An 18842-nucleotide genomic window follows, 5' to 3' on the forward strand; every position below is an offset into this window, starting at 1 on the left:
GAGAGAGAGAGAGAGCGCTCTTTTATTCGCTAACAATCATAACGAGCGAGCGACGGAGATTATAAATTCTGGAACACACTAATTTACTTTTCTTTTTCAAACGCATTATTCCGCTTTTATATTAAAACGTCAGAATGAAATTTTGTGAAACCGTTTTGAAGGCAGGGATTAATGGTTGCCACACATAATTCAGTTGTTCGAGATCGTACGATAAAAACAAACTTTTTGAGTGAAATAAGGAGGAAAACGTGAAAAAAAAACGGGAGAATAAATAAAGCAAAAATGCTCGAGACGATCCTTTTGTCTCGTAACTTCCTGCACATTTGTCATAAGAAATGAGCTCGATGCACACGCGCCTCTAATTTCCATCACCGTTTTCCTTATTACAGAGAATATTTCATTCCGCGAGCGCGAGCAACAGGCTCTTCGTACTTGCGGCATAACAAATTTATTTCTCTCGGACTTTTGGTCTTCGCGTCACATGCGACCACGGGGCTCTTTGCTCTTGTTGTCCCCTCCGCCACGATGCGTGACGCACTTTTTTTTCTAGAAGCCACGCGCGGGCCGACTCGTTACGTTGGATTTGCTGGGATTCCCACAAACGATCTTTCACTCATGTGCATTCGCGTAAAACTGTCTGATGCTATTTAATAATTTGTAAAAATAAGTTGAACTGCGACGAACTGCATTCCGAAGACTTACGCTTTCGCGACTCTGCGGCTCATTCCTTCTCATTGTGCATTCACACACGCCTAGCTCATTCAATTAACGCGAGCTCGCTCTTACGAATAAGCATTTTATGGACTCGAACACGTTCTCACTGAGTTATCGTTGCCTCCAATTTTGTGGTCGGTGCTCCCAGACTCAATTCACAATCGTCGTCGAAACGAATCGACGTTTTTCCCCCTTCAAGGAAGTTCGCACGAGTCTAATGGAAATCGAAAATTCCTGCTTTGAGAGTTGACATTTGGAAATATGCTGGAAATATACAGCGTGCATTTATTTCCGGAATTATTGTAGGCTCCACCGTCTACTTGTCGAGAAAACAATTAACGAAAATCACACTTTTTTAAGGGTTAAACGCAGCCTCTTATGGCGGCACACCTCCTGCGCGACCATTTGGATTTGTTTGGACGCCTTTAAGGGAAGCTTTGTTACCGGTGATAATCACTTGGGCGTGGAAAAAGAAAAACACTTGTTTAAGGTTCAGAAGTAACAATGACATAAACAGTGGGAGGTTTGACAACACCATGAGTCAGCTGGTTTGAAATATAGATATGCACACACATCAGGGTGGTCCTTAACAGAGGTGTTTTCAAGTTTTTTTTGCTCCCAAGGGCTCAGATGCTTCCAAATCGATGAAAAATAATTCTCTGAAAATTTGAGCTCTCAATATTAACTCTGAGGTAGTCCGCATTTCAATCTAAGATTCTTACAGAAATAACGAGAAAAATTTCTTTCGTTCTTCAGTATTTCATAACTCTGGGAGAAAAAAAAATCCAAAATTTCGAGTCATACATATTTTCATAGAGAATTTGACGCTCTACGACGCTGAAGTTTGCAACGTTGGAGTTCAACGAAATGAACGAAAAAAAAAATTTATAATTCATTATTTTATTATTTTACGAATGATTGATGTTGCTTAAAAAATTACGAATTGGAAATTCGGCAGGGAACAAAATTGGAGATTTACTGGAATTATTTGAGAGTTTTTTTAGATCATTTCGTTGGACTCCAACGTTGGAAACTTCAGCGTCATTGACGCTCTACAAAAAAGGACTCTTACGATTCGTAGCTAAGTCTATTGGTTTAACAGTTATTCGAGCTCACAGTTTAATTTTTAATCATTATCAATATTATCAAATAACCACTTGGGTTATAAAATATATTTCTAGTTATTTTTTTATATTTATAACCAATATATGTAAAAACAATTTTGTTTTTAGAATTGGTTTACCTGTATCTTAATTTACTTTCGAAATTCGAAAACACCCCTGTTAAGGACCACCCCAATACACATATAAATAGGAAATGGCTGTTGTCACATTTTGCTTGACGATTTAACTATATACGAAAGTATTAAAACCGCTACAATGATACTAAAAATTGATCAATCTCAACAAATGAGTTACACAAAATTTAAATGGTTGCGAGAATAAATTTTAATCGTTTCTTCGACCATGAAACGAGGGAAAAGGTTCAGTTGCTTTTTTGAATCAACGCATGATCTTCCTTAATCGTCGTATTGCGCGAATTACCGTCGCGAACGCGCTTCTCAATTGACCCATCATGTACGCTGCTCCAGTTTACAAATTTTCTACTGCTCGTTCTCTAGTTGTTGAAAAAAAGCCAGTCTGAGCGGGCGAATTCCTTTATTCCTTTTTCGTAATTTGCTGCGATTCCGAGTTCATTTCAACGGTTTTCGTGCCTTTGAACGTTGCTCTGGGATCTTCGGATGTGGGGGAACTTTTAATTGGTCAATCCCGTGCTTTTTTTCGGATTAAAATGACAAGATGAACCGTTCGGTTTTCTTCTAATGTTGCGGGGTCGAAAAAAGTGACGGGGCACAAGATTTTTCGTGCCCTGTTCGACCAACGTTGAAACTCGTCTATTCAAATTTCATATATTCGATGGAAATAATACGCGTGGTGAATAATCGTGAGAGCAAATCAAGAGAAACGTTGAATGAATCGGGCCTGTCGAAAAGTGCGAAGTAATCAGCGACGAGGAATCGGGCGATGAGAGCTCTCACGAATCTGAATAAAAATTGAATAATTCATTCGTTTTCAACTCGCACACGCAGAATCTAATCCGATATGTGTCAGGAAAGAAAATAAACGAACACGACATCAAATAAGAAATTAGTTCGCGGCCCCACCGAAAGTACTTTGGTCTCGGGGGAACAGCTGGAAACAAGAAATAGATGAGCCTGTTGAAAATGAAAATGAAGTTGCCTCGTAAAATCGTTTCCTAAAGAAATTCGCCGTTTTCTCGCCACTTTTGTCGACTGCTTTTCGAAAAACGATTTATTTATTTTCCAGAATAACCGAAACGTCCCGTGCGTTTCCTTCTTTTGAAAAATGGAGCAGCAAGAGAATTATGAGATTCGATGCTTGGCTCCGAACCCATTTTTATTTCCCACTCCAAACGTTCCACCTCGATCCCATGCACAACTCGCGGAGCCGTTGCTCCGCGTGGGCGATCGCGAACGTGACAAATTCTCAGGACGTACCGACGAAACTGCCAACGTTTGAGCCGCGATACTAGAATCAACTGGAAAACCGATCCGGAAATATCCTCGAATTGAAACATCGGACACTTGACGATTCGTCGGGAAATATCGAGCGCGATCGCACCTCGAATTCACATCGTGCAATCGAGCTTCAATATTATTGTACAGAAAAAAAACTTTCGTAGGAGCTGCTACAAAAATCCATTCAATTCAAAGCAACGGAACCGTAATCAATTGCAAATTGCCCATGACGCGCGAACGAGATATCGTAATAGGACGAAAGAATGCGCGTTTTTTATTCAAAACATTATTATCGAGGAATACGTCATCGACGCCGCAGCAAACACGTCGCATAATCAAACAAATTCGGGCGTTTTTCAAAAAGTTCATTTTTAGATGAAAAACGATGGTGGAAAGAGCTTAAAGAGCTTAAAGTTGGCTTCAGATGTCAATTTTTTGTTCGTTTTTTAGAGGTGAAATTTATCACGAATTAATCTCATCGATGAACTGAAGAAAGGAACGACGAAAGGCTCGAGGAATGAGAATTTCTTGTTTTCTAGTATTTTATCGAAAGCGCGATAAAAAATTTTTTTTTCACCAAGTAAAGCTCGCGATTTTCTGTGTAAAAAAACGCTCGCTTATTTCTCATCGATTTCAATCGATCCGAACGAATTAACGTCACAACGATCGTCATGGTACGACGTTTTCTCGCTCATTATATTCTTCTCGTTAAAAATGCTAATACCCCATCAGCGGATTTCATATCGTCCGATTAAACCGCATACGTTGCGATTACAGAGAGATTCAATTATCGCAAGAACGAGATTAATTATTTATCGTCATATTTTCCATTGAAACGGTGGGGTATTCGGTAAAGCGAATGCGAAAATTCATCATTCATTTTATAAATTTTCTTCCTTTTTTCTGTAACGATCAAAGTGGTTCGATGTTTTTTTCTACCTTTGTCGATCTTTTAATTTTCTGTCTCTCCCATTTCTCGTTGGGAATTTAAATAACTTTATTTTATCGTACCAAAGAAAACAGTCACATTTTTCGAAACAGACTCCCTTAAGGGAGTCCTCTTATTGCTTATTTAGATAAACGTGCTTATAAAGAAAACGCACACAAGCTTATTTGTGTTAAGTTTATAAAAAAGCGCACAATAACAACGAAGTACATAATGAAGGTCTGGGGAAAAATTCGAGACCATTGTCTTACTAGTAATAAAGATATTTTACCTTAAAGATTGAACGAAATTGGTGACGAGCACTCGTACACCTCACATTTACTTATTTCAGCATTTTCTTTCTTCTCGGCTTAGCCCATTCCTGTCAGCCTTCTGTCTTTTTATTAACACTTTTTTCCTCGTCCATTTCTCGTTGTTTTTCTTTGCGCTCTCTAAAGCGACTTTTAACATAAAAAACTATAGTACTTGACGGATCCCCGTGCAATTAATGGCTTGTTATTTCATTCGCGAAAAGATAAGTTGAAAAAATGTGTTTGCAGTTTCGAATCAATAACTCTGACATTAATTTAAGTAAAAATCGAGCCAGTTTGAGCACCCATAAAATACGATTGTACGGGCATGATCTACCTTAAAAAATGTAACATTTCGCGGCACAGAATCTGCGTGCACGGGATGTTCGCAGGCTGCCCGACGAATCGTCCGGAACACTCGGTCAAACGTACATCGCTCCGATATCTGCATGTACGTGTTTTTTCTATATTTAACATTTCAAAGGCTCGACACGTACGAAAAGCGAGGGAATGAAATAGTCCAATGTTCGTACGTTGACATGCATGTGAATGAATATTTCAATGTATTTACACTCTTCGTAGACGTGTACAAGTCTATTTATAGAATAAGACTGGATGATTGGCCACATCCCGTGGGCCTTTTTTCCTCTCGCCCTGGAATAATCATTCTGTCAATCATCCTTCCGCAAGTTCATCGTATCCAACCTCGTGTGTTCGATTTTCTCGAATACTCCGTACCGAAGCTGCTGGAGAACGAGATAAATGAATTGGAAAAACGTCCAAGTCGAAGTTCCCACGGAGACTGGATTTTTTTTTCATTTTTTTTTGCTGACTCATCTCGAATCGTAGGCTTTTCGAATCCCGTTTTTTTTCTCTCGGGCTTGAGAAACGAGACGTGTGATTCGATACAATATTCGTTGCAAGATAAACCCGCGCGCGAATAGATAAAAGTGCGACAATAGCGACAAAGAACTTGAACGCCAGCGAGACAATGATTTGGCGCGTATTGTTCGTGCGATTAAAATATTTCATCGAGCCAGCGAACGTGCTCGTGATAATCGTGCCCACTTTCGCACGCGGGCGCAACGGAGTCTCCAACCTTTTAACGTTCCTCGTTGTAAACTTGACTTTGCGGGATACTCGCAGAAATGTTTTTTGCGTGAGTAACCAAAATGATTCGCTACTGCAGATCCTTCAGCGAGAATCAGCTCGGAAAGACGATGCGCAAAAAGAGCATAAGCACCCGACGAATGCCTGAAATTCTCAACGATTCGTGTTTATTGAAACTCGAGTTAAATATATTTTCATTTTTGTTGATCCGCACGCGAAGCCGTTCGCTCGCGCTCGTTAGGAAAAAACGTGGGTTTCAAAGGAGAGAAAAATCAGTTGACAAATGTGGACAATGTTTATGGTCGTGCTGCCCACGCGTCCGGTTTTTTCCATTTACGTAGTAGACACGAAAGCGCGGGAATCGCCGCGAGGACTGCCTCGGATTATTTTACGCTGAAGCAGCGCTCGCGCTGCGAGAATCCAGTGGACTTCACATTCGTTTAAATCCCCATTTTTCTCATGCATTTTTCACGCCTCGTTTATAATACGGACGATCATTTGTCAACGAAAGTTCACTGTCGATGTTGACCGTTCAAATTTTAATCATTTTTTCCAACAACCTGTAATTCGGTATTTGTTGAAAATTTGAAAAGTTTCATCAATTTATACTGAATCGAGCACAACTTGAAGGCTGAAAAATGTCATAAATAAATAAGAATAATTAGTACAACCGCGTAGATAAAAAGTAAAACCAATATTAGAATTGATCATGTTAATCGCGTGATGAATTCTCACTACTTTATATTCATAGTTTCATTGAAAAAGAAAAACCGTCCGCAGGTGATTGAATTAGCACATTAGCATCTCACGTTCGTTAGGTCAACAACGTTTTCTCCTCTCTGTCGTTCCCTCCCGTCGCTCTCTTCCTTTTTTTTTTCTATCGTCTCGAGAGTACAACTGTGAACGATGCGAAATCCGCATGTAACGTTTCACACTCCGTTTAAAACGCGTAAGGCTCGCTCCTCCACGTTTTTTGTCAACTCCCTGACTAATGGAACACATCAAGAGGAAGCTCGTCATTTCGTCCTCGACTCAGCGCATGTATATTCGTTTACGTGGGTGCTATTTTTCTCTCAAAATGTTTGACGTGCACACACCCAGAAATGCAGAAATCCACGCATCGCTCATCGTTTTCGGGACTTTTTTTATAAAATTGTATTTTTGACTTGGGAGTGGATCCGTGATGCTTTCGCAATGATTATTGAGAATGAGCGTTATCGAAGTGTGGGATCGTTCTGCATGGGAATGACTGGGACTCCGATAAAGCGAGCGATTCCAATGGTGGGTGATTTCTCTCGAGGATTTTCGATCGAGAAAACGGTTGTTCCTACGTTTTTATTTATAGAACGACGTCTCAGCGCATCAGAATGTTCTTCTATCGTAAAAAGCCGATTCGCGAATGCACATTCAGTTTTTAAAAGGCACCACTGAGCCTTAAGGTCTCACTCTAAATACGAGAATGTCCTCGAAGTCATCCTACGTACATATTTATTCGTTTGTGCAAGGATTTTCGAGGCGAATATAAAGTTTCTCGTTTTGTCATATATCAAGCTAAGAAAACGGATCTGGCTGAAGTGTGCTGCGGCGTTTGAGAGGAGAGAATGAGAGAGGGGAAAACGGGGGCGGGTGGAACGTCCCACGGGACGATTTCCGGTTGCGCGGAGAAGAATAAATAGCCAGTGTTTCGTACAGTCAATGTGTCTTGAGTCGATCTCTCCACAGGTGCACGCTCGTATATTAACCAACTCGTCTCAGTGGCTCTTTCATGGGAGGCAATCAAAATTGCACAATGATCTTAGCTAATGTGACAATATTTTTAGAACAGGTAATAAAACATTATTTATTTGCTGAGAAATAAAAAAAAAGACTCGAAAGATATAATAAAAAAGGAAGAAAAAAGGTATTTAGGACTCGAAAGAAATCGCATAATTCTAGCACGGTGCATAAATTCTGAGATAAATATGACGTCGAGCTTAAGCTATTTTGGGCCTACGATCGTTACGAAAGTAATTGGGAAAATCGGTTTACACAGTATTTTCGTTCGTTTTTTCTCGTATCTCCAATGAAACGGCCCTTCTTTTCAGGACTGTCGTAACATTTATGAATGGATGGAGGGACGACGGAGAGTACGGGAGATGGAAGAAGAGGGATCGTCGAGGGTCTGGGAAGTTTGGAAGGCTGGTGGAACGCGTCGGAAATCGCGTTGTGGAGCTTCGTACTTTTCGGAGCGTTTCTCCTGAACGCCACGCTCCTTTTGGCCTTCTTGAAGAGGCCAGGACTGAGGAGCATCTCGAACAGGTTTGTCTACAATTTGTACAGCCTCTGCGTTATTTTTCTCGCTTTTTTCAAGTCCTTCTTCTCCCCATCCTTTTTCTTATTCCATTTTGTCGCGGTGGTCCATTGTTTTTCCACTTTATGGAATTGAAGAGAAAATATTATTGGCCCTTGACCCTCTTATTGGCTCTCGCGGCACGGAACTCTCGCGAGTTTCTTCGTCCCCTTGAACCAGATATCACGTGCGAGCCTCCTCCCCCTGGCACACATCCCTATTTGTCTCCATTTCTTTAGAAAACATACGCGAGAGAAAATCGACGAGTGTTTTTCAAAATATCCATCATTCGAGCCAATGTTATCGCTGCGCTTTTTTCTCCATTTTTTGTTCCTCCACTTTCTCTCTTAATTTCTGTCTCCTTTTGCTCTTCGTACTCCATTTTCTTGCAGGCTAATCGATTTTCTCATTAAACCTGTCCCAGTTCTCGCCATCCTCGACCCCTCCCTCCCCCTTTATATCGACCATCCGCCAACCGATTTATTCGACTTTTTTCCCATTCCATCCCTCCTTTCCCAACCACCCCCTCGTCGAACTTTCTCAAATATACCGACGTCATTTGCTACCCAAAATAATTGGGATAAATCCTCGTCCTCGATCCTCCGGGAAACTCATACATTCTGTACATTGAGGCCTTATTTATTCTCCATTTTCAAACTGCCGCGCGAACGTTCGATCAAAAAAATCTACATGGAAACGTAAAAATAAACGTTCGTCCAAACCGAGCTATATTTTTAGTTATTTATTACTCGAAGCAAGGTTACGCGGTGGAAATCCCGACGAAAAGTGTGTCGAAACTCGTTTTGTACGAGAGTCTCCAATCCACTAGACCATTTTTATTCTATTATGATACGTTCTACTCTATTTGGCCTTGGGAGCCGGACGTATTAACGAACGTGAGATTTTTTATCCCCGCGGAAAAATGTTCTGTCTTGGGGTTTGGACATAATCTATTGAGCTCGTTCATCACACACCTAATGAAATGGCTTTTTCTCCACGGATGAATGCCTGAAGATTGGACTCGAGGCGTGAAGAAGACGATGCAAAGCGCTTCGCTCAATGGAGAGTTCCATTGAGGCGAGACTCTTTTTTTTTTGTATCGACGACACTCGCTACGCAGTTTTGTCCTCCGCGCAGTCACGCAACTTTCGAGCTTTTCGATTGACCCGATGAACCGACGAATTAATAATTCACGGGCATTATGTCATTAGTTACGAGCGAGAACGCTCGTAATAATCGACTCGAACGTGGAGAATTTTTATCTAGGAATCGCACAACGTTCCGGACTCGGAGGTCCGGTGAGAATTAACGGATTTTTAAATTCTCTTATTTCACTCGATCCACTCGAATTAGGAGAACAAGTTTTACGGGTGTTTTGATCGGTGATGAAACACATTTTAGCGAAATTCACTCGACTCCTCCGTTGAGAGTTTCACCGAAAGATGACACTTGTCACATATCATCTAGTGAAAAATGTTGTTGCTAAATTTCAAAAGCCTTCGCGTGCCAAAATAGCCAACCGTAACTTCCGTTTCCGCGAAGATTTTTCATGGACCAGACGTGTAAAAATGACGCGCGAGCGACACTCGAGCTCGCCATTCTCGTTGACGCATATGAACGCTTTTATTGTTGACCACGCGAGTACGAAAACTCAACGCGCCAAAGAAAACAATCCCTGAAACTGTACGAGCTTTTAAACTTTTTCTCAACTCTTATTCTTTCAATAAATTCTTCACGTTCAAGTGCAAATAAATTGAACCGATTAATTGTAATAATTATTCATTGCAGATGCCAGAAGAAGGAAATTTGTTTTCTCAATTTTTCGATAGATTTGAAAAAATTTACTCAATCGCTCGAAATAAACTTTAAATTCGTTTCCTTTCCATGCAATAAGCTTCCATTTGATTTATCAGTGATCTCTTTCATCGTCATTCGTAAATAGTGCAAACTTCCATGTTGAATTTCGTTACGATCGAATAATTTAGCAATGAAAAACACACGAATGGAGTCGTTTGGAATTCGATCGGAAGCTCGAATATCGTGACTCGTTCAGCCGAAATGAGTCATGCACAGCGTTTCTCCATATCTGATTATGGTATTCGCGTTTTTATACTGGCCGTGCATATGCGCACTCGCATGCGTTTTGTCGTCCGGTTTTACGAGCACCGATTTTATTTCGCTTCTGCGTGTACATTGATCGATGAACCCTCAATGACCAATTTCTCCTTTTGCTCACGCAAACATTTTTCTTTCCCAGCTTGACAACGTTTTTTTCGAAAGAATAAAATCTCCTTAAACTTCTGAAAACTTCTAACCACGATTCGGACCACTTTCCCACCGTCCGAATCGTCGCGACTCTTCGATCAACGTGAATTACGACAATTGCCAGTTATCAAAGCTCGAATAAAAATAAAAGCTTGTCCCAGCGACGAGGCAACGAAGCAGATAAAGTTGAGGGAGGCGTCGAAGCAAATATGCTCGATCGTCATAAAATGTCTCGATGTGGGCTCGAAAACATCCACAGAATCGACGTAACTTTATGCAGCCTCATGAACGAGCCCCTCCGCACACGCACGTCTCATTGGTGGAAAAAAATCGCAACCTCCGAGTGCGTAATTTTTGCTCCGATAAGAAGAGCGTTGTCGTCAAACCGAGCGAGAGAAAATAGGAACGATCGTAAAGTACGAAAATTCGTAATCTCGTAACTCTCTCGTGATGGAATGCTCCAAGTTTTTGCACGTGTGTGCGCGCGCCTTTTCGCGAATGGCTTTTTCAAGCGCTCCTATAAATATTTGTGAAATTATGCAACAGCCGTGCCTCGTTCGCCCGAGAATTTTGTAAGATTTTACAAATACCAGCTGCCTGTGCGAAATCCAAGTTCTCTTATTCCCGAAAAGAATAAATCCTTGAGTCCCGATACCGGGGCTGAGCGAGTTTCGCGATTTCGGATTCTCCCATCACATACAACCACGGAAAGAAATCCTCTTCGAAGATATTCGCTGAAAACGTTGCGGGAAGCTCGCTTTTATTTGACGTTTTTATGCTATTCAATCACGAATGTTGCACATTATTATCGTATCGCTGACCCTGACGCGCGTTGTGTAATTCACGATCAAATCAGAGACGGCGGGAGCGAGAGAGAAAAATAAGCAGGAGATACACGAAATACAGTGGAATAAACTCTCTCGTAAGGTTCCATTTCGTAAGACGCCTCTCAGTCTTCTTTCCACTTTTGGACTTGTACAGGCTCCTCCAAAATTTAGTGTCAGACTCGCCATTCGTCCAGTTCGATTCACCTCTCGTGCAGGGGTACTCGGAATTTTCTTTTAAAGATAAAAAAATTAATATTTTCCAACAATCTCCACCGACAGATTCGTCCTGAAGAAGGCTTTTTCCCCATTGATAATGCGGAGAAGAGTTTCATTGCGAATGATACAAGCATTCGACGACCCTGATTCGACCCTGGAGCGCAACAAACGAAAGAAGCTTTTGAGAGATAGATTTGAGGGGTCGAAAAACATCGTAAATCCATCAACGCGTGCGGAAAAGCACGAGAGGCGTATTCCCTCGGTGAAAATTTCTGTCGCCTCTCTCGTACGTTTCTGTTCCTGTTGAATGTTTTTCTTTCGGTCTTTCCGCACGGGCGAACAAAATTCCGAGTCGAATCCGAGGACTTTGGATTTCCGAGTATACACGCGAACTTTAAAAGTGCTACAAAATTCGACGGGCTTTCCGTAACTATTTCATTCGGCACGACGGAGCGTCACGCGTGTCTCATGGACGAGTTCACGACTTGCGTTCGAGAAAGAACAAAGAGATAAATTCATCTCGTACTTTACGAGAATTCGACTTGAAAGTTCGACTCAAAAGGGCCAGAGAAATCTTCAAAAGACTTCCCGCAACAGCTTTGAACAAACTTTTTTCCGTTCGCGTTTCACAATTTTACCGAAGCATCGTTTCGTTCATCGATTTAGCATTAAAAATGCATAAATCGTCGATCGATGATTTTTGAAAAAAAAAAACATTCAAAAATAGTGGGGGGAGAACAGAAAATTGAAAAGATTTCTTCACCCTGAAATTATAGTGACTAGAATTATTTATAAATACAAATCGTAGTGAAAGCATAAAAAACAATAAGCGAAAATTGTGTTGAATAAAAAGTGTAATAAATGTTTTGTGCGTTTTTCTGAATTGCAGATTCGTTATGAATTTGACGGTGTCGAATCTTCTGACATGTGCGATATTGAATCCGCTGTTGATGCTTGACGGGCCATCGTCGTCGGGGAGATCAGGAACGACGTGTTCAGTGGCGGAAGGTGCGACGGCATTGGTGACGAGTTCATCGATATTTTCGGTGCTTTTGATCGCGGTGGATCAATACTTGGCAGTGGTGGATCCGCTCCGTTATCGAACGCGGATAGACAAACTGAAGTGCGGTATATTGGTGATTTCGGTGTGGCTGGTATCGCTGATATTCGCTATTTTGGCAGGCTTCAATCCTTCGCCGCAAAGTATTTGGCTCGTTTGCGGAGACCGAGGGAGCGGTCCGAGGATAAACTACGATGGAAACGAGACGAGCTTGAACGTAACGATCGACGAAAATTTTCGCTTCGTTGTCAACGCAACTGACAATTATTCGTTGGAGGGTGAATTAACGTTCACGGAGATCGATGAAAATCCGCCGCTCGACATCGACAACAATACGGGAATCGTTGGTGAAAAATTGAACGATTATATGCTTTCCTCATTCGAGGATGTTTCCTCGAATTCAACTGGTTTCGAACCGGCCAATTTGGGAGTGACTTATGGCCTCGTGTACACGGTTGCCTACACTATTCTCGCTTATCTCGTGCCTTTCATCGGTGTCTGTTGGATCTACGTCAGTATTTATTCGGCGGCACACAAAAATTCGGAGCGAACACGACGCACCGGTTCACGACCGATATTGTCATCTGCCAGTTTCAGCGAGGAATATTATCCCGTCAGGCAAGATGTGTCGAGCGAAGATTTTCGTCGGATACCTAAGATCTCGAGCCTCTCATCGATCGACGAAAGCAACGAGAGCCACAGCCCTAGTCAGACAATAATGCCCGTAAGGGGATCCGAATATTTGTCAAACAATGATAAACCGAGCCAAATTAACGCTAATAACGTAACGACGATCGAGGAGGAAGAACCGGTCGCCGTTGTATTCACCGTTGGATCGAGCAAAGTTGACGTCACCTCGCAACAACAGCAGAGACAGCAACGCCTCGCCGCCATCGATTCGGATAAAAAACGTAACAACGATCAGCATGAATTAACCAAAGATACGATAAGCGATAACAAAGTTCCTATAGCCATTTTGAAAGCCCAATTTCTCGATAACAAGCTTGATCGATCGAGTCAGAAGGACGATTTAATAAGGAGTAAATTTCGCGACGAGCACCCTCAACAGAAGAGAAAATCTTCTCACGATCTCATGTACGAAGAGATGTTGCGTTGTAATTTGGCGAAACTTGGTCTCCGCGATGAAAGCCGAGCGATCGACAGCAGCGAAGACGAAGAAGAAAACAGCGACAATGATGTGGAGGATGAAAACGACGGGTTGAATGACGACACCTCGAAGATCCCGATGGCGAATCTCCAGACCGTCGCCGAGAGTCATGTCTCGGAGAAGAAACCGGTCGATTGTCCGAGGAGTCCGAATGCCGACGAGGAGCGCCGAGCGAATGAGATTCGAGAAACTCGAGAGGTCGATTGTCACACGAGAGCCTCGAAAAACGAAGAGGAGTCTCCGGGTGACAATGAGGAGAGTTTGAACGCGAGACTCGATTCTTCGAGTCGCAAAAGTTCCCTCGATCTTTCAATCGGCAATATTCACCCCCAATCCTCGATTCTCAAAGCTCAGAATTCTTACGGCAATGGCAAATCGAATTTCCGGTTTCACGGAGCTCCCAACTATCCTCGTAACGAACAATCGATCGTCAATTACGAGGACAACTACTTCAGCAAATCAGCAACCGCGAATAATCTCGAGTCACAAATATTTGGCGGTGCCGCGACGAATCCACCGATCGTCACTATCACACCGCCTCATAAAACTTCACTGCATCGCGTTTCGAGCGTGAGGAGTACCACGAGCTACATCAACTCGTTGAAACATCGCATCAGCAACGGTTCCTTGTTCAAGTACCGAGAAGAAACGAGAGCCGCGAGAGTAAGCGCGCTCGTTATCGTTATGGGACTCATTTGCTGGACGCCCTACGTTGTTGTATTAATATTGAAAAATCTCACTTCGATCACCGGCAAAAGAGTCTCGAACCACGAGGCCGAGGTTGCTGCCATTTGCTTCATAATTATCGCGACCTACGTCAGCCCTTTGCTCTTCGGTTACCGTTCTCGGCGCGTTAAACGCGAGCTGAGAAAATTTTTTTGCTTCCGACGCGAACTTTCTTACAAAAACAACCGAAGCTTGATGGCGAAAAAAGTATTGAAGCGTCGTCACAGCGGTAATTTGAGCCAGCTCGAAATGGACGCGAGATACAATATTTTCAATTGTGTTTACGGCCGAACGAGATGGCCCAAGGACAAAGTCCACTTTGTTCAAGTCCCCGAAACTGCACTTGTCGTTGAGACGTGCAGAAGCAGCTTTTCTAGCGGCGCCAGTACTCAAATATCGAGCACTTCCACCGAGGAATGTTGAGCCACGACGAGGTACTATGATCAGTTCTTGAAACGTCGTTGAAGTCGCTGAGTTCATGCTAAATCAATTATTCCGAGGACTCGAACGCATCGAGGATTTTTCTGTTCAAAATTCTTCGTGAAATTTGTAAACCCTGCCTGAGATTTTTCGGACACTCTGTATATGAAATCGCAAGTTCTTGCGAGCTCTCGAGAATTCAGGAAATTTATTGCGACGTCGGTTGAAGCGGCGTCGAGTGATTTTCATGGGAGAACGAAAGAAAGAAAAAAAAACGTTTTGTAATTCGTTCTCATTAGTCGAATTGTCGTGTGATCATGAGATTGATACACTTGCCGGTTTAGGCTTGACTCTTGCGCAATTATATTGACGCGCTTTGGTCACGTGTGCGAGAGATATTTCACTCGATGGAATATCAACGGACTTTAACTTGTCCATTAGTGATCGTATTTGGTAAGAGAAAAGAAGAGGGCAAATCAGATACTTTTTTTCCATGACAGGCTGTACCATTAAATAATAAGTGCGGATGATTATTGTATGAGAATGAAAGAGAGAAAGAGTGAGAGAGAGAGAAAGAAAAAAAATTGTAACGAGTCAAATGTGTCGTTTAACGAGGGTTCTTCGACCCTGGATTTATCCGACTTCAATTTTTCCTTGTCTAATATTGTTAATGTGCATCTCTCAAAATGAAAATATCCGAAAAAAGAACATTCGAATCGTCAATTTTGACGTTAATCATGGAATATTTATTCCTGGAGCAATTTCAAAACAAAAAGAGATGGAAAAGAATTGACGAAGGAAGAATCCATAATGTTTAATTAAATTATTTTAGGGGTAGATGAACGCTCCATTTCGATCGAGTCACTCCGTACATCTACGAAATCGCCGAATGTACTTTTCCCTTCGTACGTGTCACCTACTCCAATTGCGTTTCGTCGATTTTTTCTAACGAAAATAAAGCTTCCATTCATCCGCAGTGTTATTCATGATCGAATACTTCGTCGTTGATTCCACTTTCGCTTCGTTGTGGCAAGTCGAATGCGAATGTTTGCTGGTAAATGACCGGATGAGTGTATTGAGATATTTCGGAAGGAAATTTGTAGAATGTTTTAGTGATAAAAATTGTATAAATATTTATGACGAATCACAGTTTCACGTGTATAATTAACGGACCAAGTAAAACGCGTTTTGAGAAATCATGAAATCATTTTGAGAAAGATGCTATAGTTTTGGATAATCATCGAGTTTCTTAGCAAGACCAACCGATTGCGATATGAACATATCAAGGCAAGAGCTTCGACATTTTGTACACATTAAAATCTTAATCGCATCCAGTGAACCAATTATTCTTGGATAGGAGAAGCACGGTCGATCTAAAAAACGAGGACAAAAAGAAATTGAGAAAATTTAAAGCAACATCATTGTTATTCCTTCATAGAAAATATTCGACTAATCATTAACAGTCTGCCTGACAATGGTCATTTACTGGCGCACTTTTTGGGGAGGAGGATCAGAAGAGATTGGGAGCAGGGAAAAAAGTTTTAGCAGTTCGATGACACGAATTTTGATTTCTTCGAGTCCCACTCCATGAATGAATGTTCAACAGTTTTAAGCATTTCCACTCTGTTGATTTTTCTGTTCGTATCATACCGCACGAGCTTGAATGCGTTTTATTATCGTTGTAAATACATAGACGAGCGCATGTCATGACAAAAATATATTTTTTTTCTCCCCTCGCGTACGAAATGGGGTCCAACAAATGAATAATAGAAAAGAAATAATGAAGATTAAAATACATAACCCAACGGTCTTTGTACACACTCGAAACTGTATCTTCCAAAACTATATTTTGTACATTACAAATATCTTCATTTTATTTATATTAAATGATCTGTATATATATTTATATATGTATATATTTATATATTTACGTTAGCAAGAAAGAGCGAGAGAGAGGAGAGAAAAGAAAAAAAAATGAAGAAAATTACAAATATTCGAATGTCTCGATGTGATTGTGAATTCTTTCAAAAAACAAAAAAAAAATCAGGCAAATGTAATAGAAGAAATAAGAAGAAATCCTGTATACAAATGAGGTATACACTTGCAATTATTTACGAGTATTCCTTTTAAACCGCTCTGTACAACTGTGTAACACTTTTTTTACTTCGATCTCACACGTGGATCATTTTAAATCATGTGATAACGCCCAAACGACCAAAATGAACTTTTGGTTCTCATTTAACTTATGCAGCTCCATTGATAATAAAAAAAGAAAACGTCACCAAATAAAATGAAAATGAAACTACATCGTTCTTGTTCGATTTTTCTTCATTTCAAACCTCAACCTGATTAGCTTTAGATCGTCGAACACTCTGGCACATATTTTTTCTATCGAATATCGATTTTGTAAATTACGAAAAATTTGGTATAATTATAGTTATTAAGGCGTTATACACTTGCGGTGGGCGAAAAACGTGATTTTCTTGATGTTTTTTCGACAAGGAAATAAATGTTTATTGAAAAACTGTGAACGACATTCATTAGTACATGTGTTCATGTATTTGTACAATTTTTTCATCAAAAAATTTCTCACAATGGCGCAACTCCAGCTGTACTCCAGCAGCAGCACCTTCTTTTGAGCATCAGTTCGGGGGACATGATAACTAAAAAACTATTAATCCGATCCATACCAAACTTATGCCACTTATTTACTATAATAATAGCTCGAACCTGGACGAAGGATTTATTAAAATTTTGATTTAAAAAAATGACAGTTTTAACAAAAAAATTCATTCTCTGTGGTGCTAAATTGTCAGTTTTATATATTATAATAAATAAGTGGTATAAATTCGGTATTGATCGGATAAATAGTTTTTCAATAATTGTGTCCACCGCAAAGGTATTTTAAAAAAAAGACGATTTTGAGATAATCGAGGCGCATCGAGGTTGAAATACCCATAGCTACGAATCTAACGCTCCGATCTTTATGAAATTTGGTGAGAATGTTCTTCAGACATTGTACTTGAAGAATATTTAATAAAAAAATTTTTTTAATTTTCCGCCCATCACAAGTACGAAGCCTTAACTCTTTGTTTATTGATCGAATTCGAACGATTTTACGATTTTTATCAAACTATTTTTTTATTCTTCAGATTATCCGAAAAAATGAGAGTTTTTTCCTTCATTGCGAAGATTTTGGGTTTTACGATGGAATCGCCAAACGGTTCTCGAAGAAACTGTGTTTCTTTAGTTCGAGTTGCGGGCCGACAATCTTTTCGTACAATTTGTAAGCGATTTTTGTGCCGGCCTATAGAAAGCGTGTTTAAAAATTCATAAGTTGAAACCCGATACGAGAATCGTGTTTAAAGAGAAGGTAATAAAACCGCGAGAAGTTTTTGGGAAACACGAATGGAGAACCTCGACAAAAGTGATCGCAGGTGTTGGCCGCGTGCCAAAGTAGCACGACCGTAGTACTCTCCTCGTTTTAATCATTTTACTGAAGAGAAAATTCATCGTTTTTCTTTGACTTTTCACTGTCTCCCTACTTACGGGAAGAGAGGGAAGTCGAGAAACAGCGAAAGGTGGATAAGCGTTGGCGCTCCTCCAAACTTTCATGCCCAAAATCCTGAGTATATCCAACGTTTTTGCCAGCTTTTATACTCCCGACAGTTACAGATTTTCGGCTCTTTAGCGCTCGTCCATAAGCGTCGGAGGGATGAAAAACAGTGGGAAACAGGAAGAGTTACTGGTAAGAAAAGAATCAAAAGAAGACGATATTTTTTTTCAACAGTCGAAAAATCACTTTTTCTATTTCCAATGTATTATTATAATAAAAAACATGGAACGAAGCTCCGCCAAAAATCGCCAAGTCCAACGATTTTTCTGTGTACACACTTTTTCGAAAAGAGAATTAAACAGAAAAACAAAAGCCAGGAAAAATAATCGGAGTTCTTTGTTGGAAGTTTGAGCGTGAAAAATCGGTCGCAGCCTCCCCGACGTTTATCCCGGATGAAAAAAGAAAAAAACATAAATTGAATGGACCGAGGAGCGCCTCCGATTTTTTCAGATTTCTCTAGATCCGTAAAAATAGATCGAACTCTTGCTATAAATTGGCTCTCACAGCTTTCCGATAAAGAGCGAGAACGATGCGTCAAAGCTTTTGTTGAGCAGCTAAAAGCGATCGAAATAATAATAACAAAGACGACGATTAATTGCGAACGATCGAAAGTGTT

The 18842-nt window shown here is 40.8% G+C and overlaps 1 protein-coding gene across 3 annotated transcripts in view; it reads left to right on the forward strand.

Moving 5' to 3' along the window:
* The window catches only part of LOC122406782 (uncharacterized), a 45044-nt gene extending 28127 nt beyond the window's left edge, over positions 1–16917 (forward strand). For 2 of the 3 annotated variants that reach the window (XM_043412484.1, XM_043412483.1), the window contains exons 2-3: positions 7684–7897; positions 12126–16917. In XM_043412484.1, the coding sequence (XP_043268419.1) occupies positions 7704–7897; positions 12126–14613 (2682 nt within the window). In that variant the 5' untranslated portion in view covers positions 7684–7703 and the 3' untranslated portion in view covers positions 14614–16917. The remainder of the gene's footprint in view (positions 1–7683; positions 7898–12125) is intronic. The other variant, XM_043412485.1, reaches the window with a different exon arrangement.
* The last annotated feature ends 1925 nt before the right edge of the window (positions 16918–18842 follow it).

The sequence above is a fragment of the Venturia canescens genome, chromosome 2, assembly GCF_019457755.1.
Source record: "Venturia canescens isolate UGA chromosome 2, ASM1945775v1, whole genome shotgun sequence".
In the NCBI taxonomy this organism is placed as follows: domain Eukaryota; kingdom Metazoa; phylum Arthropoda; class Insecta; order Hymenoptera; family Ichneumonidae; genus Venturia; species Venturia canescens.